Here is a 19,997-nt window from a genome sequence, read left to right as displayed (position 1 = left end):
GAAAACGGTAAACAGATGGTAAGTTGAGTCTCTTTCATTTTGAATTTTTTTCTTTGTAAAAGACTAATGTTGTAAATAATTTTCTAAATTAATTGTTGCTCTTAATTGTTGTTTGTCTTTTTAATTTACTGTGATAATTATGGCTGATGAAGAAGCAGATTATAAGATAATCACTTTACCAACATGTTGTGTTGATAGAAAATTGAAAAGTTTCACTTTTGGTAAAAACGGTTGTTACCTTTACGATGATAAATACAACAATGTTTATGAGATTGTTCAATATTCTGAAGATAGAAGGTAATTTTTTTCTATTCTTTTTTTGTTTTTATTTTAAATTGAATTGATTTTCTCTGGCAATTGTTGTTTCTTTCATTTTACTGATTAATTTCTGTTTCTTGATTATTCATTTATAGATCTTGGTTTGTCGGGGAGAGAGTTGTACAAAATGGTTCCCTTCAAATGGTTACTCAAGTTGATCCATTGTTTATAATTTTACCTAATTTAATTGGTGATAGTAAATTGTTTAAATCTTTGGAAGACATTTTTGGTGATGATAAAGGAAGTACAATTATGATCAAAATATTTGAGACCAATAAGAGAAGTGATATTTGTTGTATTGCTGATGTCAAAGAATTGGACAATGAGATTTATTACCGTTTGGATGAAAAAAAGCTAATTACTTGGTTAAAAGCTAAAGTTAATCAGATAATTAATTGTTTACAACAAATGAAGATTGAAGTATCAGTTAATTCAACTAAAATAGCTGGATTTTCATCTGCTCGTGATACAAAGACTGATGAAAAAGAGTATATCAGATATGCTGTTAATTTACTTTCCAAATATTTACCTGAAGATGTTTTAACTTCACTGAGAGAAATTTACAATTTAGAGAAAGAAAAAGAAATCGAACCTGAAACAAAACCCATTGCCAGTAGTACCCCAAAGGGTCAAAAACGGCCAATCGATGGAGCAAAATGTGAACCCATTGATAATTACTGCAAGGAAGAAGTCCCAGTAAATGGTGCTGCTAAAAAGGCGAAATTATCTAGATCTCAAAAGGAATTGGAAAAGGCTTCAAAACAATCAGGAATTCGAAGTATCTCAAGTTTCTTCACCAAAAAACCTTCCAATTAGTACGAAACATATCGCACGAAGGAAGCAAAATGTTCAACATATTTTTTACCGCCATCAATTTGTAGTCTACATTGTAAATTGATTCTCTTTTGAGTTGATCAAACTAATTCCATAATTGAAAAGAAATTACCCCCGATTATTTTGTATAACAAAAATCGTTTCAAATCAACGACAATCTGCAAAAATTATCTACTTGAAAAGAAGACATTTGTCATCAAATAGAAAATTGAACTTTTCTAATACGAAAAGTGCCAACACTTATTAAGCTTTTTGGATCACGAGTTTAAATCGCGATCTTGTTGATGTAAGGCCAAAATTCAATCACAAGATGAAAGATTTTTCAAGCAGTCTTCGCATCAGCTGAGGAATCAATTTGTTTTGATCTTATTCTCGTTTACCTTAATTTCCTCTTGCTGATCAATCCACATGGCAATTAAATCGACTACCAATTGATAACAATTAGAAGTTTGTTATCATGAAAAGAAGACCCGATAAAAACTGATGAAATCGTAATTAGAATTGGAAATGTATAACTTTTAATGAAAAAAGTAGATTACATTATAAAAATCTTCTTTGTTTTGGAACATGTTGATTTTCAGTTGATTAATCAATTCAATTCTTTTTGGCTTCAACTATTTTGATAGTTGATTGATTTCTTGCCTCTCTATCTCCAACCTTGACATCCTTTTTCAATGATTGTCGAACTATTCGACCAGCAATTCGGCTGTATTGAAGATAACTGAATAAATAAAAGAAAATCAAAGAAAAACGGAAACAATTAAGAAATGAAATTAAAATCACTAAACGTAAACAAGAACAAGCAACAAGTACATGTAAATATCAACCAAAATGGTGAATAGAAAACGTTTCAAGAGAAAAGATGAAAATTAACTGATTCCACTTACTTTAAACCAGCTTCTCTCCAGAAAGTCATGATTTCTAATCAATTGGAATGTAATTGGAATGAACAGCAATTAACTTAATCACAATTAACAAAGGAAAACAAAAGCAAAGACAAAGTCAAAGTAAAGTTAAATTCTGAGTCTCTTTCCCTTTCTCACTCATAGTTACCTAACTACAGATGATCAGAAATGTAACCGGACAATTTGAATCCAACTTCTAAATTATTTTCCACATTTACTTCAGGCAATTTCATCAGCTTTTAATTTCTTTTCTTACTGATTACAAGTGAATTTAGCAATTTAATTAATTGTCAAAGTGATTGAAATCTGCGCTTGAACACAATTCTCAAATTTTCATATTGAAAGTAAACAAAATTCAATCTCAATTCTGTTTACATTTTTGTTTCTCTTTCTCTCTAGTGGTTTTTTAGATTTCATTGTTTGTTTTCATTTTAATTTTCTTTTCTAATTTAGTTCAACATGACTGACATTTCTCGTAATTGTCCTTATTTGGATACAATTAATCGACATTTGCTTGACTTTGATTTTGAGAAATTATGTTCGGTCAGTTTATCAAAGATCAATGTCTATGCTTGTCTTGTGTGTGGAAAATATTTCCAAGGAAGAGGAATAGGAACTCATGCCTTTGTCCATTCGGTTGCCACCGATCATCATGTTTATCTTAATTTAGAAACACTTAAATTCTATTGTTTACCTGATAATTACGAGATAAAAGATTCTTCCTTAGGTGAGTAATTCTATCTTTCCAATTTCAAATTGCAATTCTATTCTTTTTTCCTCTTAAACTCACCGATGTGATTTTCTATTCTTTTCCCAAGCAGATGATATAACTTACGTTCTCATGCCAACATTTACCTCAACTGAGATTGAAGAATTTGATAAATCATCTAAATTGTGTCGAGCCTTTGATGGTAGAACATATTTACCTGGAATCGTTGGTTTAAATAACATCAAACATAATGATTATTGTAATGTAATTCTTCAAGCTTTATCTCATGTTCCACCATTGAGAGATTATTTCCTAAAGGAATCTAATTATGAGAAATTAGCTGCTAAAAGACCTTCCGGTGACAATTTATTCCTGGTTGTTCAAAGACTCGGTGAATTGATGAGGAAACTATGGAATCCAAGAAACTTTAAGGCCCATGTTTCTCCCCATGAGATGCTTCAATCGGTTGTACTTTCATCACAGAAAAAATTCCAAATCACTGAACAAGGAGATCCAGTTGAATTTATGTCATGGTTTCTTAACTCTCTTCACATTGCTCTTGGTGGTAAACAAAAGACCAATTCGAGTATAATTTATAAAACTTTTCGTGGTTCCATGAAAGTCTATTCGAGGAAAATTATTCCCTTGGACAAGACGATCGATGAACGATTACAATTGATGCTTCAAGATGAATTTAAGGAAAAATGTGACGAATCCCATTTTCTTTACCTTACCTTGGATTTGCCACCTCCGCCATTGTTTAAAGATGAACTTCGAGAAAATATCATTCCCCAGATTCCTTTATTCAATCTACTGGCAAAATTCAATGGAATCTCTGAAAATGAATATAAAACTTACAAGGATTCGTTCATGAAGAAGTTTGAGTTGACCAATCTTCCCAAATATCTGATACTTTACATGAAAAGATTCACCAAGAATACATTTTATATCGAAAAGAATCCGACTATTGTTAATTTTCCGATAAAAAATGTTGACCTAACCGATTTACTCTCACAAAGTGTTAAGACCGAGTCAACTCGATGTATCTACGATCTAATTGCGAACATTGTCCATGAAGGTGACCCAGAACCAGGGAAAGGATCTTATCGGATTCACGTTTTACACCGAGGATCAGGGAAATGGTTTGAGATGCAAGATCTTCACGTTACTGAGATTCTACCTCAGATGATTACACTTTCAGAATCGTACATTCAAATTTGGGAACAACAAGAAGTTACTGATGATCAGTTGGCAGCAATTAAGTCTCAAGAAAACATGACAACTGAATAATTTTATTTTCTGGTTAAATTGGACTTTATTTCACCAAAAAGGAAACGGAAACTTTGGTGATTACAACATTAAAAAGAAAACTATTACTGATGATTACTTGATTCTCTGTGTGATGATCCATCGCTTGGCAGTAAAGCATAATAACCCCAAGTTGCATAAGGTTTAGAACCAAATGATTTGTTTGGACCTCGATAAACTTTGACACTTAACCTTCCCATTGGTTTGGTGAGACATTGGTCAGTAAGAAGGCAGATTAAGAGAAGAGCTTCAATAATCACAGACAATTTCATGTTTACAATTAAAAATCACTTTGTTTGAGGAATCAACTGATTTCAGTACAACGAAGCAAACAATTAACTCAATCGATTCTCCATTTAATTATAATATCTTTTTATTGGAATGAGAAAAAAACATTTTGGCAAACTCATCTATCTGTTTAAAGATTTAAAAATATAATGATTTACAACAATAATTGTAACAATAATTAGGCTAATTGTTTGGTGAAAAAAGTTAATCAGGAAGATAAATTTTCGTAACCTGACAATTAACAATATTAGATTCTCGTTCACCTAAGATTTGATTCCAAATGAAAACCCAATTCTATTTTATTTTAATTATTCGAAAGAAAAAAAGATGAATTAAACTCATTTAATTCGAACTAATTTTCAATCCACAGCAACGAAAAATGAGTTGAGAACATTGCACAATAATTGTATTCTCTTTGATCACCAATAGCATTGGAACTGTTCATTTTCCTCGAATTCACTATTGTTGTTTTCTTTTCCGATGACTTTCCAATTTGATCAGAAGCTTCTAGATCCTCAGACTAATTTGATTCTCTTTTATTATCTTAATCCAATTTCTATTAAATTGTCTCCTTATGCATATCTGATATTATTTTTGTTCTCATCCACTTTTCGTTGCTGTTTGAATGACCAGAGAATTACTTTCAGTGGTTTTTTCTTTTGAAAGTTAACATTAAAAGTGAATTGTTTTCATTTTCATTTTGTTTTAAAAAAAAGTAATTTTTTGAAATTGTCAATTGAATCGTTAATTACTGAGTAATTTACTTACTTTATATTTTTGATTATTTAGTCTAAATTAGTCAGAAAGAAACTAATTTATGTTTAATTAAACATAAACTTAAGTTTATTCAGGTAACTTTATCGAGGCCAGAACAACAGGTTGACATGTGAGAAAACCACATAAAAGTTGAAATTGTTTGAAGGGAAATTCATAGTTAAATTAAATCTTAATCTAAATAAGTGAACATTTCTAACAGTTACAATTCTGAGTTTTATCAAGAAAAAAATGAGTTTCAATCCACTCAAAAGTGTAAATTTTTTTTGGTTGATTACCATTTTTATGGCTCTTGTGTCATCTGTATCCAACCAGTATCCAGATCTCGGGGTTGTTGCTGCTGGTGCTGGATCTGGTGCGCGTATTGGTTTGGGTGTTAATGTTGGTTCCGGTGCTGAATTTGGCTTTGGTTTGGGTACTAGTGATGGTTCCGGTGCTAAATTTGGTTTTGGTTCCGGTGCTGGTATTGGTGTTGGTTTTGGTTTGGGTGCTGGTGTTGGTTCCGGTTTGGGTAGCTCACAAATCGGATATGTACAGGTCGGTACATAAAACATTTGAACAATTTTGAATGGTTGTAACTATTGATTGATTAGATTGTTTATCTATTAATTAATATGAGTGAATAGCTCAACTATTCAATATTATTTAAACATAATTTCATTTTTTTAAAACAATTAATAAATTAACCAGGCCAATTTGAGTCGAAAAACCCGTTTTCGGATGGCGCCACTGTCTATGTCATTTTAGGCTGGGGTTTTTCAAACTGAAAAATCGCAAATTTGACCTCACGATTGTGGCCAAAATATTGCAGATAAAATAATAGTTTTCTTACATGTTATTGTCGCCAAAAAGAACTTTTTAAAAATGAAATTTGATCAATTTCTGTGCATACAGTTAAAAATAATAGTAAGTTGAACTTTTTTTGGCCTAAATTTTGCAAAAATGACCTTTTATGTCTTGATCAAACCTTGTAAAAAATGGTTTTGTTTAAAAGGTCAATTTTATTATCAAATTTAAGCTGATAAAATTAGCTATCGAATGATGTATAAATCAATGGTTAAATGCTAGTATTCTGTTAGTTATTGAGCTTCAAAATTGTTCAAATGTATTTTGTACCGACCTGTAGATCCAAACTCAGATAGTGCAAATGCAGGTTATGTTAGTCAATCAATAAACGCAATGTATTGGTGTTTCCCAATTTATTAATCTTTATTTTAATCAGTTAAAATTCCGAGTGTTGAAAAAACAATTTACTTTTACCTACAAGTTTCAGATAATATTTCTCGTCCTTCGTCCTTCGTATGGGTTAATTTTGGCCCGTATTCACCAGAAGATAGGTCTTCATTGAAAGGGTCAAAATTGACAGAGGAAGGCCCGGAGGGCCTGGGACAATCAAACGGGTGCACAATTAACCCAAAGTTCAGCTTAATTTTAACATTTTGAACTAATGGACACCAATGATAAGTGTGTTGAAAAACCATAGGCTTCACCTCCAACCATTAACGCTCATCTTACCTCTTTTTCGATTATCTTCACTGTCCCTTTATTTTAGACCTTGTAATGGCCAGTTCAAGATCACTTTTTTTATGAACTTTCAATAAAGCTATTTTTATTCATGTCGAACATTTGTTGGAAAAGATACAGAATTTTTAAGAAAAAAAAAGAAATACAACACAAAAGCAAATGATCCTGTTATGTTTTAACCTTGATTGTTGACAATCAATTGATTGTCAACAAGATATTTACTCAAGACTGCTCAGTGTGAGATAGATTAACAATTGCAAGTAATCAACGGCGATATTTTTGATTTGACTTTAAACATTTTAATTCAATGATTAATTTTTATATCTTTTCTGATATAAGATCAATAATGATTAAAACAATTGCGTCTCAATATTAACTAAGGGATTCTGATTGGTTGGAGTATTTTTTAATCTAGTTAACTTTGGTCAATCAGATTAACTGACTAACTATTATATTCATTATCGTACTTATTAATAGCTCCAATTATTATTAAAAGTGATCCAATTCTAGGAATTAATCTTGATTTAAGATAATTAAAGTATTGTAATTTTCCAAGCCTTTTTAATATAATCTAGTAAATGATTAATCATAAGCTGAAAGGATTTCATTGTTGACACTTAATCATGACAATAATTTGTAACATTAATAAATGATTGCAATTAAAACAAGGTGATTAAATATTGAATGATTATTACACCAAAGAGGAGGATCAAATTAAAAGGTAACCTTGAGACAATCAAACTCAATATAAACGATTTGAATTCAACAATTAACATTTATTTACAATCAGTCATTCAATTGGTGAACATTAATACTACCAAGCCTGAAAATCAACTTAATTATCAACAGTTTCTAATCACAATTTAACTCAATATGGTTGATACACTGAAACCTTTAAATGTCCTGATTACTGCAAGTAGAGGGTAAGTTGATTTGTCTTTACTAAATTAGTTTACTGATTAAATTTTAGGTTTAATTGTCTTGTGGTGATCAATTCATCATTCTGAATCAATGGACAGTCTCAATTGTTATGTGGTGATGGTCAACTCAATTTGGTTGGTTCTTTTGTTAGAAAATGTAACTTGAAACGATTGATGAAACTTTTAGATGATAAAATAGTAAGAAAAAGCCTTTTGGTAACTATTCATATGATTAATATGAAAGATTTTTGATTTGATTGTTGTTCTATTCTGATAATTAACAGAATTGGTCATGTTAATGCCTCCATGGGTATTGGTAAACTGATGGTTGATCGTGGGCACAATGTGATGTTCATTCATTACCCTGAACACAAGAGTCTTGCTGAAAATCAGGGAATCAAATTTATCGATATTTTTGATTATCAAGAGGCCGATGATCCTCTTGAGAAAACCCATTCTGGACCTTTTAGTGATTCTTCTCTTGAGACATTCGACAATCAAAAAAAATATTCACCAAAGGATTTGATGCGCGGAGGAGGAGGAAGAGGTCGAGGTGGTAATCGAGGTGGTGGTGGACCTCGAGGTGGTGGAAGAGGACCAATGTTTAGTGGTGAAAATGCTGCAATCGAAAACGCAATGAAAGTCATTAAACCCGATGTAGTATTGGGAGATTATCGTTGGGTAATGGGCTTTATGACGAGTAAGTTGTTCATCTCTAATCAAATACACGTTGATTGTTACAGTTATTTTTTCCCTCGTAGAATGTCCTTGTCCGTTCATCCCTGTTATGTCCAATGGACCTGTTTCATTGTACAATGGACCTCCTATTGGCTCTGGTCTTTCCGTTTTCGATGCACCCGAAAAATGGGCTGAGGCTCGAGAAAATGGAAATGATATGATGAAAGAAATGGCCATCAGAGTTGCTGAAGGAAAATTGCGATCATGGACTCATGCTGAATATTTGGGAATTTATATCTTCCCCGAAGCTTTGGATTACAAGGAATTGGGTCCGGTTAATAAGAATTGGGTTCGTCTCGATCAATCAATACGATTACCTGAGTTGCAAGATTTTGAGTTACCCGATAAATTGAAAGATAAACCTGGTAAATTGGTTTACGTTTCCATGGGAACAAATGCTTCGAATGATCCAACGCTCATTAAAATGCTGGTCGATGCCTGTGCAAAGTCACCTAATCGATTCATTTTTGCTCTTGGTCGAAACGGCCACATGATACAATTGCCCGAAAATGTTTGGGGCGATAATTATGTCAAACAACTGAGTATTATACCGAAAGTTGACTTGGTCATCACTCACTGTGGATCAAATTCATTGGTTGAATCTTTATACTTCGGTAAGCCGATGGTTGCTATCCCGATATTCGACGATCAACTGGACAATGGTCAACGAGTCGCTGATCTGAAGCTCGGTAAAAAGATAAACTTGTCCGACTTTACTGACGAAAAGTTGGTTCAAGCGATTGATCAAGTTCTTGGTGATCAACAAATTCATGATAATGTCATCAAAGTTTCTGAAGAGATGAAAAAATCACAATCATCAGATAAGATTCCAGTTTATATTGAATATGTTGCTCGCAATAAGAAATCACCTTTTGAATGATAAACAATTATCATTTTCAATTTATGCTACTCAAGTTAATTGTAATAATCAATTGGATCAATAAAGAAATTGAAAGTATTATTTTCTTACCTGTCAGCTTATTTATTGATTAATTACTTTGATAATTTTTTTTATTACCATTGATGTTTATTAAATATTGGATGTGATAATTTTCACTAACGAAAACAATTACCGATGGCTCTTGGTGGTAATTGCTTTTTATTACATTTGTATTAAGATGATGGAAAAATGAGATGCGATTTCATTCCACTGCCATCACCAATCTGTGCTTAAACAAATTCGAAACATTTCCTAAAGTGAAAGTGAAAGTGATCAAAATTCAATCTCAATTCTGTTTACATTTTTGTTTCTCTTTCTCTCTAGTGGTTTTTAGATTTCATTGTTTGTTTTCATTTTAATTTTCTTTTCTAATTTAGTTCAACATGACTGACATTTCTCGTAATTGTCCTTATTTGGACACAATTAATCGACATTTGCTTGACTTTGATTTTGAGAAATTATGTTCGGTCAGTTTATCAAAGATCAATTCTATTCTTTTTTCCTCTTAAACTCACTAATCTGATTTTCTATTCTTTTCCCAAACAGATGATATAACTTACGTTCTCATGCCAACATTTACCTCAACTGAGATTGAAGAATTTGATAAATCATCTAAATTGTGCCGAGCCTTTGATGGCAGAACATATTTACCTGGAATCGTTGGTTTAAATAACATCAAACATAATGATTATTGTAATGTAATTCTTCAAGCTTTATCTCATGTTCCACCATTGAGAGATTATTTCCTAAAGGAATCTAATTATGAGAAATTAGCTGCTAAAAGACCTTCCGGTGACAATTTATTCCTGGTTGTTCAAAGACTCGGTGAATTGATGAGGAAACTATGGAATCCAAGAAACTTTAAGGCCCATGTTTCTCCCCATGAGATGCTTCAATCGGTTGTACTTTCATCACAGAAAAAATTCCAAATCACTGAACAAGGAGATCCAGTTGAATTTATGTCATGGTTTCTTAACTCTTCACATTGCTCTTGGTGGTAAACAAAAGACCAATTCGAGTATAATTTATAAAACTTTTCGTGGTTCCATGAAAGTCTATTCGAGGAAAATTATTCCCTTGGACAAGACGATCGATGAACGATTACAATTGATGCTTCAAGATGAATTTAAGGAAAAATGTGACGAATCCCATTTTCTTTACCTTACCTTGGATTTGCCACCTCCGCCATTGTTTAAAGATGAACTTCGAGAAAATATCATTCCCCAGATTCCTTTATTCAATCTACTGGCAAAATTCAATGGAATCTCTGAAAATGAATATAAAACTTACAAGGATTCGTTCATGAAGAAGTTTGAGTTGACCAATCTTCCCAAATATCTGATACTTTACATGAAAAGATTCACCAAGAATACATTTTATATCGAAAAGAATCCGACTATTGTTAATTTTCCGATAAAAAATGTTGACCTAACCGATTTACTCTCACAAAGTGTTAAGACCGAGTCAACTCGATGTATCTACGATCTAATTGCGAACATTGTCCATGAAGGTGACCCAGAACCAGGGAAAGGATCTTATCGGATTCACGTTTTACACCGAGGATCAGGGAAATGGTTTGAGATGCAAGATCTTCACGTTACTGAGATTCTACCTCAGATGATTACACTTTCAGAATCGTACATTCAAATTTGGGAACAACAAGAAGTTACTGATGATCAGTTGGCAGCAATTAAGTCTCAAGAAAACATGACAACTGAATAATTTTATTTTCTGGTTAAATTGGACTTTATTTCACCAAAAAGGAAACGGAAACTTTGGTGATTACAACATTAAAAAGAAAACTATTACTGATGATTACTTGGATTCTCTGTGTGATGATCCATCGCTTGGCAGTAAAGCATAATAACCCCAAGTTGCATAAGGTTTAGAACCAAATGATTTGTTTGGACCTCGATAAACTTTGACACTTAACCTTCCCATTGGTTTGGTGAGACATTGGTCAGTAAGAAGGCAGATTAAGAGAAGAGCTTCAATAATCACAGACAATTTCATGTTTACAATTAAAAATCACTTTGTTTGAGGAATCAACTGATTTCAGTACAACGAAGCAAACAATTAACTCAATCGATTCTCCATTTAATTATAATATCTTTTTATTGGAATGAGAAAAAAACATTTTGGCAAACTCATCTATCTGTTTAAAGATTTAAACAATAATTAGGCTAATTGTTTGGTGATCAGTTAGTTGTTAATCAGGAAGATGAATTTTCGGAACCTGACAATTAACATTATTAGATTCCCGTTCATTTAAGATTTGATTCCAAATGAAAACCCAATTCTATTTTATTTTAATTATTCGAAAGAAAAAAAGATGAACTAAACTAATTAAGTTTGAACTAATTTTCAATCCACAGCAACGACAAATAAGATGAGAACATTGCACAATAATTGTATTCTCTTTGATCACCAATCGCACTGGAACTGTTCATTTTCCTCGAATTAACTATTCTGTTTTCTTTTCCGATAACTATTCAATTGGATCACAAGCTTCTAGAACCTCTTCAGACTAATTTGGTTCTCTTTTATTATCCACTTAATCAATATTTATTAAATTATCTCCTTATGCATATTCATATGATATGATTTTTGTTCTCGTCCAATTTTCGTTGCTGTTTGATTGATCAGAGAATCATTCATCAAGCATTTCTTTGTGTAATTCTTTGAGATCAGGAAGATGTAAAATTCGGATTGAGATATCGGTCCATAAACCAACACAACAATATTCAGTTGAATCGAAATTTTCGGCCAATGGACTAACATCGCTACAAGCAATTTCGTGTTCTATTAATAATAATAATGTGGTCTCACTTGTTTGTTTACAAAAACCTTCTTTGATCTTTATGATCTTGTATCTTAAATTTTCATCTGAATAAGTTAAAATTCAAAGTGTTAATTACTAAAAAAAATGAGTTAAAATCTTTTTCTTAATAGAATTTTCAGAAAGACAGAAAAGATCTTTATTGAATTCGATCTCTTAGAATTCACTCAAAAAAGTGATCACACGTTTTCCTTGTTGAAATAATTGAGCATCAACTTAATTGAATGACGATGGTTATGTGATTAGCTGAATATACTGATTATCTTTGAATTATTAGGTAAACATTGAAGTTTTTTCATTTTCGCTTAATCAATTTCTAAATTATATTGGGATTTTTCAGCTGTATCAAGCCTCGTACAAGATGGCAAACCCTGCATGAATAGTCTTCCCAGGGCATAACATGGATAATTTTCTTGATAATTAGATTATCAAGATTTCATGTTCATTATTCAAGATACATTTACCACATGAAATCAATTTAATAACAATTAAAATCTCTTTGTCGTTAATTGTTACTTTTCTGTTTAGTCCCCAGTCTTTTTCCATACAATAATTACCCGTACTTGATTGGTACAATTATTAAATTGTTCAAATGAATCATTTCTGATTCAATACAAAAGAAAATCATCCTGTTATGTTTAACCTTGATTGTTGAAAATCAATTGATTATTTACTCAATACTACCCAATGTGACATTTGCTCACAATTAAAAGTAATCAACAGGTGATATTTTTAATCTGACTTTTAACTTTTTAGTTAATGATCTGATGGGATAACTTTTCTGATATAAGCACAATAATGATTAAAACAATTGCGTTTTAATATTAACTAAAGGATTGGTTAGAGTATTTTTTTAATCCAGTTAACTTTGGTCAATCAGATTAACTATTATATTCATTATCGTACTTAATAATCTTGATTTAAGATAATTAAAGTATTGTAATTTTCCACGCCTTATTAATATAATCTAACAAATGATTAATCATAAGCTAAAAGGATTTAATTGTTAGAAAGAGGATACCAAGAATACATTTATATCGAAAAGAATCCGACTATTGTTAATTTTCTAATAAAAAATGTTGACCTAACCGATTTACTCTCACAAAGTGTTAAGACCGAGTCAACTCGATGTATCTACGATCTATTAATAATTGCCAACATTAAACATCTACAGGGCAATTCCGTTAAATTAACAGATTTGTTTTCGGAATAACTTGAGAACGGAGAGTCGTTGGCAAGATCAGATCGCAGATATGGACTTGGGAGATAATGGGAATTTGTTTGACACCAAGTTCGAAACTGACCATTCGGTAGGCCAAAAGTCCGTGAATCGCTCGGCCAAAATTATCTAGTAAAATTTGGCGAAATATTCTGCTCTTTTTAAAGCCAGAAAAAAATGATTTTCGTTCTCAAAGCGAAATTCGAACGGACTATTGGCCTACCGAAAGGTCAGTTTCGAACTTGGTGTCAAACAAATTCCCATTATCATGCCCTGTATTTAAAGATTTAAAAATATCTTGATTAAGACAACAATTAGGCTAATTGTCTGGTGAAAAAAAGTCCAGGAAGAAAATTTGAAGCAAATTTTCTGAACCTGACAATTAACAATAATATAAACCACATCGCTATAGATTTGATTCTAAATCTCAATTCCAATTTTTATTAAACTATCTCCTTATGCGTATTTGATATGATTTCAATTCTCATCAAATTTTTCTTTGCTGTTTGATCAGAGAATCACTTCCAGTTGTGTTTTCCTTTGAAAGTAAACATTCAAAGTAAATTGTTTTCGTTTTCACTTTTTTTCAACGATAGTAATTCTGTAAAGTTGTCGATGGAATCGTTAATTACTGATTGATTCACTTACTTGATATGTATCAATGCACATTTTGATTATTTATTATCAAAATTAATTAATTATAATTTATTAATTTATGTTCAAGTTTATTCAGGTAACTTTGTCGAGGCCAAATCAACACGTTGACATTTGAGAAAATCAGATAAAAGGCGAAATCATTTCAATAGAAAAATTATAGTTAAATTAAATTTTCATCTAAATAAGTGAACATTTTTAACCGTTACAATTTGAGTTTTATCACGAAAAAAATGAGTTTCAATCCACTTAAAGGCGTAAATTTTTTTCGGTTGACTACCATTTTTATGGCTACTGTGTCTTGTTTATCAAACCAGTATCCTGGTCTCGGGGTTGTTGATGCTGCTGGTGGTTCTGGTGCTGGTTCTGGTGCTGGTGCTGGCGCCGGTTCTGGTGCTGGTGCTGGTTCTGGTGCTGGTTCTGGTGCTGGTTCTGGTGCTGGTGCTGGTTCTGGTGCTGGTTCTGGCGCTGGTTCTGGCGCTGGTTCTGGCGCTGGTTCTGGCGCTGGTTCTGGTGCCGGTTCTGGCGCTGGTTCTGGCGCTGGCGCTGGTTCTGGCGCTGGTTCTGGTTATGGTGTCGGCTCTGGTTATGGTGTCGGCTCTGGTGCTGGTTCTGGCGCCGGTTCTGGTGCTGGTTCTGGCGCCGGTTCTGGTGCTGGCGCTGGTTCTGGCGCTGGTTATGGTGTCGGTTCTGGTGCTGGTTCTGGCGCCGGTTCTGGTGCTGGTTCTGGCGCCGGTTCTGGTGCTGGTTCTGGCGACGGTTCTGGTGCTGGCGCTGGTTCTGGCGCTGGTTATGGTGTCGGTTCTGGTGCTGGTTTGGGTGCTGGTTTGGGTGCTGGTTCTAGTGTCAGTTCCACTGTCTCGAACTCGGTTTCAAGTCTTTCGTCACAGCAATCTGCTTCAAGGGTCTCTTCAGCTGTAAGTAGCCTCGCATCAAGTGGTGGAGTTAATGAAGGCACTCTTAGCAACATTTTCAGAAGCGTTAGTAGTTCGGTTGCAGCATCTAATCCTGGTTTGAGTGGATGTGATGTCTTGGTTGAATCCTTATTGGAAGTACTCAGTGCGTTGGTTCACGTATTAAGTAGCGCACAAATCGGATATGTAGATACAAACTCAGTTAGCACATCATCAGCTATGGTTGGTCAAGCATTGGTTAGCACATACACTGGATATTAATGTATTGGTGTTTCCCAATTTATTAATCTCTATTTTAACCAGTTAAAATTCCAAGTGTTGAAAAAACAATTTACTTTTACCTCCACGTTCCATATATTTCTCGTTCTCCGTATGTCCCATACCGACATTCATATTTTATCTTAATTTATTGTTAGTGATGCTGCACCAAAAACGTAGCTTAATCTAAAAACTACCCCAGGCTTTTCAGCCTTCATGTTACAATAAAATAAAGTTACATATTATCTATGAAGAGATTTCAATGTTTCTTTTATCAAAATTCTTTTATTATTATTTCAAATCAATCCGATAACCAGTTAAAATACACACGTTGGTCTAAATTTACAATTAGAAACAATAAAAAATAAATTTTATAACAATACAATTCTTAAAATCCTAATAATTATTAAGCTTTGAAACCAGAAAGACCGAAACCGTAAGGTATTACCGGTAATGTTTTGGACTAAATTTTAAAAATTGATTAACGACTGACTAGACTTATTGTCTCCATTTAAACGTTAAAATGAAGATTCACTCTCTGACTATGATTGGTGAAAAATTCAATTCCATGATGCTTAAGATTAAAAAAATACGGAGGTCGAAATGAGAGCGCGTCGAAACTTAATTTCCACTTACATATTACGTATTTTCATCCATTTTCCCATAGAATTGCCTTGAATTTTCAAAAAAAAATTTTCACTTTTTTTCTGATTTTTTCCAATGGGAAAAAATGAATGTAAATGGAAACTAAGTTTCGACGCACTCTTATTTCGACCTCCGTATTTTTTTAATCTTAAGCATCATGAAATTGAATTTTTAAAATTCAGTCCAAAACATTACCGGTCATACCTTATAATCACAAAGTCTCATTATCGGAGGTACCACTGTACATGGATAATTTTCTTGATAATTAAATTATCAAGATTTCATTTTCAAGATACATTTACTACGTGCGATCAATTAAATAACAGTTAAAATCTCTTATTGGCCTGAATTGTTACTTTTCTGTTTAGTCTTCGGTCTTTTCCTTCAAATAATTACTCATATTTGATTAGACCAATCAATAAATTTTATAAATAAATCATTTCTGATGTACACCCCACACCTCTGTTAAAGCAACACTTTTTCCTAAGTCACCATCTATTGGATTAGTTAATTTAATTGATTTTCATAATTATAATTAAAAATTCACTAGGTAGCGAATGTGAAAATTGCCTTAGTGGATTCCACTAAGTGGAAGTCAACACACAAAAGCAAATGATCCTGTTATGTTTTAACCTTGATTGTTGACAATCAATTGATTATTCACTTAAGACTCCACTTAATTTGACATAGATTAACAATTAAAAGTAATCAACAGGTGATATTTTTAATCTGACTTTAAACATTTGAATTCAATGATTAATTTTTACATCTTTTCTGATATAAGATCAATAATGATTAAAACAATTGCGTCTCATTATTAACTAAGGGATTCTGATTGGTTGGAGTATTTTTTAATCCAGTTAACTTTGGTCAATCAGATTAACTGACTAACTATTATATTCATTATCGTACTTATTAATAGCTCCAATTATTATTAAAAGTGATCCAATTCTAGGAATTAATCTTGATTTAATATAATTACAGTCATTTCAGTGAGAAAGCAACACTTTTCAAGTTAATCGCAACACTTAGTTGGTCAAAATTTTAACACCAAAGTGTGAACTTTTTTTGTTTATTTTCCATCAAATAGATAGCAACACCTTTCAAAACAAAGGCAACACTAATTGAGAATCTCTTCTCGTTGAATACATTTCGATATATACTCGAGCATATGATTGTAATAGTTGATACAATTTTGTTCTGATACCATTTCAGATGCTAATTTGATAGCATAAAAAACATCCTCAACTGTTTTTGGATTAAATTTTTTAGCATAATGTTTTAGTTGATTGAAAAGCTCTTCAATTGGGTTCAAGAAAGGTGAATAAGCGGGTAAGAAAGTGAGTGAATGGCCGGCAGCTCGAACAGTTTCTTCGACGGATGTAACATGATTCAGACGAGCATGAACAGCAATACCTGTTTCATCAATAAAAAAAACTTTGTCACGATTTATGTCCAAACGAAGAAAGTCCAATGCATATTGTTTCCGATTATCTTTTACTACTTCCGAGTTTCTCCTTTCAGGTACAATTGAAACTCTTTTAAACGAGAAGTTCAAGCCTTCCGAACAATAGTAAACAGTTGAGACACAAACACTAATTTCAAATTCCTCCTCGATTTTATCCCTGATTTCTTCCAATGTTAGTTGACAATTAACACCAACCCATCCTTTGATCACTTCCACAATCTCATCACTTAATTTTCTCTTCCTTGTCTTTATCCTTTCTAATGTACCTGATTTGTTGAAACGAGAGATAATTGATCTAACTGTTCCTGGTTTAGTGTTGAACATTTTCGCGATTTCAGAACTATTTTTATCATTTCGATGAGCTTCGATTATTAATTTTTTCACTTCTTTAGATAACTGAGGCATATTGATAAAAAGCACAAAAAATTTCAAAACGGAGGGAAACTAAAACAAAGACTAAAGTGACCATCGAATTGTATCTTGACCAATGTGTTGCTTTTTTCTAGAAAAGAGTTGCTCTTTATTTGACAAGGTCATAAAACGCCAAAAGTATCACCAATGTGTGAAAATTTGGGTTAAGTTGGTGTTGCGATTTTTTAGAAAAGTGTTGCTTTCTGACTGAAATGACTGTAAAGTATTGTAATTTTCCAAGCCTTATTAATATAATCTAACAAATGATTAATCATAAGCTAAAAGGATTTAATTGTTGACACTTAATCATGACAATAATTTATAACATTAATATAAATAAATGATTGCAATTAAAACAAGGTGATTAAATATTGAATGATTATTACACCAAAGAGGAGGATCAAATTAAAAGGTAACCTTGAGACAATCAATCAAACTCAATATAAACGATTTGAATTCAACAATTAACATTTATTTACAATCAGTCATTCAATTGGTGAACATTAATACTACCAAGCCTGAAAATCAACCTAATTGTCAACAGTTTCTAATCACAATTTAACTCAATATGGTTGATACAATGAAACCTTTAAATGTCCTGATTACTGCAAGTAGAGGGTAAGTTGATTTGTCTTTACTAAATTAGTTTACTGATTAAATTTTAGGTTTGATTGTCTTGTGGTGATCAATTCATCATTCTGAATCAATGGACAGTCTCAATTGTTATGTGGTGATGGTCAACTCAATTTGGTTGGTTCTTTTGTTAGAAAATGTAACTTGAAACGATTGATGAAACTTTTAGATGATAAAATAGTAAGAAAAAGCCTTTTGGTAACTATTCATATGATTAATATGAAAGATTTTTGATTTGATTGTTGTTCTATTCTGATAATTAACAGAATTGGTCATGTTAATGCCTCCATGGGTATTGGTAAACTGATGGTTGATCGTGGGCACAATGTGATGTTCATTCATTACCCTGAACACAAGAGTCTTGCTGAAAATCAGGGAATCAAATTTATCGATATTTTTGATTATCAAGAGGCCGATGATCCTCTTGAGAAAACCCATTCTGGACCTTTTAATGATTCTTCTCTTGAGACATTCGACAATCAAAAAAAATATTCACCAAAGGATTTGATGCGCGGAGGAGGAAGAGGTCGAGGTGGTAATCGAGGTGGTGGTGGACCTCGAGGTGGTGGAAGAGGACCAATGTTTAGTGGTGAAAATGCTGCAATCGAAAACGCAATGAAAGTCATTAAACCCGATGTAGTATTGGGAGATTATCGTTGGGTAATGGGCTTTATGACGAGTAAGTTGTTCATCTCTAATCAAATTCTTGATTGATTGTTACAGATATTTTTTTCTCTCGTAGAATGTCCTTGTCCGTTCATCCCTGTTATGTCCAATGGACCTGTTTCATTGTACAATGGACCTCCTATTGGCTCTGGTCTTTCTGTTTTTGATGCACCCGAAAAATGGGCTGAGGCTCGAGAAAATGGAAATGATATGATGAAAGAAATGGCCATCAGAGTTGCTGAAGGAAAATTGCGATCATGGACTCATGCTGAATATTTGGGAATTTATATATTCCCTGAAGCTTTGGACTACAAGGAATTGGGTCCGGTTAATAAGAATTGGGTTCGTCTCGATCAATCAATACGATTACCTGAGTTGCAAGATTTTGAGTTACCCGATAAATTGAAAGATAAACCTGGTAAATTGGTTTACGTTTCCATGGGAACAAATGCTTCAAATGATCCAACGCTCATTAAAATGCTGGTCGATGCCTGTGCAAAGTCACCTAATCGATTCATTTTTGCTCTTGGTCGAAATGGCCACATGATACAATTGCCTGGAAATGTTTGGGGTGATAATTATGTCAAACAACTGAGTATTATACCGAAAGTTGACTTGGTCATCACTCACTGTGGATCAAATTCATTGGTTGAATCTTTATACTTCGGTAAGCCGATGGTTGCTATCCCGATATTCGATGATCAACTGGACAATGGTCAACGAGTCGCTGATCTTAAGCTCGGTAAAAAGATAAACTTGTCCGACTTTACTGAGGAAAAGTTGGTTCAAGCGATTGATCAAGTTCTTGGTGATCAACAAATTCATGATAATGTCATCAAAGTTTCTGAAGAGATGAAAAAATCACAATCATCAGATAAGATTCCAGTTTATATTGAATTTGTTGCTCGCAATAAGAAATCACCTTTTGAATAATAAACAATCAACATTTTCAATTTATGCTACTCAAGTTAATTGTAATAACCAATTGGATCAATAAAGAAATTGAAAGCATTATTTTCTTACCTGTCAGTT

General features: G+C 32.7%; 5 protein-coding genes and 1 long non-coding RNA gene across 17 annotated transcripts; 5 read left to right on the top strand and 1 right to left on the bottom strand.

Moving 5' to 3' along the window:
* The first annotated feature begins 30 nt into the window (after positions 1-30).
* LOC128387938 (ribonuclease H2 subunit B-like) lies at positions 31-1,395 on the top strand. Its single transcript, XM_053347250.1, has 2 exons — positions 31-297; positions 414-1,395. The coding sequence occupies exons 1-2, from the start codon at positions 140-142 to the stop codon at positions 1,132-1,134; spliced, it is 879 nt and encodes a 292-aa protein (XP_053203225.1). The 5' UTR covers positions 31-139; the 3' UTR covers positions 1,135-1,395.
* Positions 1,396-1,647: 252 nt separating this feature from the next.
* Positions 1,648-2,194, bottom strand: LOC128387944 (uncharacterized). The gene is made up of 2 exons (XR_008325197.1): positions 2,040-2,194; positions 1,648-1,873 (listed from the first exon to the last, which is right to left on the bottom strand). It is a non-coding gene; the product is annotated as an uncharacterized LOC128387944 (long non-coding RNA).
* Positions 2,195-2,308: 114 nt separating this feature from the next.
* On the top strand, positions 2,309-11,338 carry LOC128387931 (U4/U6.U5 tri-snRNP-associated protein 2-like). Its single transcript, XM_053347231.1, is given in 3 exon segments — positions 2,309-2,784; positions 9,805-10,234; positions 10,236-11,338. Coding segments are annotated over 3 exon segments (1,443 nt in total). The 5' UTR covers positions 2,309-2,516; the 3' UTR covers positions 10,981-11,338.
* LOC128387933 (NDP-glycosyltransferase YjiC-like) lies at positions 7,433-9,279 on the top strand. 6 transcript variants are annotated; one of them, XM_053347239.1, is made up of 4 exons: positions 7,439-7,583; positions 7,631-7,737; positions 7,865-8,280; positions 8,342-9,279. In XM_053347239.1, the coding sequence occupies exons 3-4, from the start codon at positions 7,887-7,889 to the stop codon at positions 9,196-9,198; spliced, it is 1,251 nt and encodes a 416-aa protein (XP_053203214.1). In that variant the 5' UTR covers positions 7,439-7,583; positions 7,631-7,737; positions 7,865-7,886; the 3' UTR covers positions 9,199-9,279. The 6 variants fall into 6 exon arrangements, with proteins under 6 accessions (XP_053203208.1, XP_053203213.1, XP_053203209.1 ...); XM_053347235.1 differs by having other exon boundaries at positions 7,631-7,778; XM_053347233.1 differs by lacking the exon at positions 7,631-7,737 and having other exon boundaries at positions 7,433-7,583.
* A 2,919-nt stretch (positions 11,339-14,257) lies between the features above and the next one.
* Positions 14,258-15,395, top strand: LOC128387943 (spidroin-1-like). The gene has a single exon (XM_053347256.1). The coding sequence runs from the start codon at positions 14,258-14,260 to the stop codon at positions 15,143-15,145; it is 888 nt and encodes a 295-aa protein (XP_053203231.1). The 3' UTR covers positions 15,146-15,395.
* A 2,710-nt stretch (positions 15,396-18,105) lies between these two features.
* LOC128387934 (NDP-glycosyltransferase YjiC-like) lies at positions 18,106-19,987 on the top strand. 7 transcript variants are annotated; one of them, XM_053347245.1, is made up of 4 exons: positions 18,154-18,284; positions 18,332-18,438; positions 18,566-18,978; positions 19,042-19,987. In XM_053347245.1, the coding sequence occupies exons 3-4, from the start codon at positions 18,588-18,590 to the stop codon at positions 19,896-19,898; spliced, it is 1,248 nt and encodes a 415-aa protein (XP_053203220.1). In that variant the 5' UTR covers positions 18,154-18,284; positions 18,332-18,438; positions 18,566-18,587; the 3' UTR covers positions 19,899-19,987. The 7 variants fall into 7 exon arrangements, with proteins under 7 accessions (XP_053203215.1, XP_053203216.1, XP_053203220.1 ...); XM_053347242.1 differs by having other exon boundaries at positions 18,155-18,284; positions 18,332-18,479; XM_053347246.1 differs by having other exon boundaries at positions 18,159-18,284; positions 18,381-18,438.
* Positions 19,988-19,997: the final 10 nt, after the last annotated feature.

This window comes from Panonychus citri, unplaced genomic scaffold, assembly GCF_014898815.1.
Source record: "Panonychus citri isolate SS breed McGregor unplaced genomic scaffold, ASM1489881v1 Contig00095, whole genome shotgun sequence".
Taxonomy (NCBI): domain Eukaryota; kingdom Metazoa; phylum Arthropoda; class Arachnida; order Trombidiformes; family Tetranychidae; genus Panonychus; species Panonychus citri.
The sequence above is the reverse complement of the archived record's forward strand: the minus strand, read 5'-3'. Positions and strand labels throughout refer to the sequence as shown.

Coding starts and splice junctions, on each gene's coding strand:
- LOC128387938 (XM_053347250.1), top strand. CDS start 140: ATGGCTGATGAAGAAGCAGATTATAAGATAATCACTTTACCAACATGT. Junction 298..413: donor CAATATTCTGAAGATAGAAG/GTAATTTTTTTC, acceptor ATTCATTTATAG/ATCTTGGTTTGTCGGGGAGA.
- LOC128387933 (XM_053347233.1), top strand. CDS start 7,534: ATGGTTGATACACTGAAACCTTTAAATGTCCTGATTACTGCAAGTAGA. Junction 7,584..7,864: donor CTGATTACTGCAAGTAGAGG/GTAAGTTGATTT, acceptor GATAATTAACAG/AATTGGTCATGTTAATGCCT. Junction 8,281..8,341: donor GGTAATGGGCTTTATGACGA/GTAAGTTGTTCA, acceptor TTTCCCTCGTAG/AATGTCCTTGTCCGTTCATC.
- LOC128387934 (XM_053347240.1), top strand. CDS start 18,235: ATGGTTGATACAATGAAACCTTTAAATGTCCTGATTACTGCAAGTAGA. Junction 18,285..18,565: donor CTGATTACTGCAAGTAGAGG/GTAAGTTGATTT, acceptor GATAATTAACAG/AATTGGTCATGTTAATGCCT. Junction 18,979..19,041: donor GGTAATGGGCTTTATGACGA/GTAAGTTGTTCA, acceptor TTTCTCTCGTAG/AATGTCCTTGTCCGTTCATC.
- LOC128387943 (XM_053347256.1), top strand. CDS start 14,258: ATGGCTACTGTGTCTTGTTTATCAAACCAGTATCCTGGTCTCGGGGTT.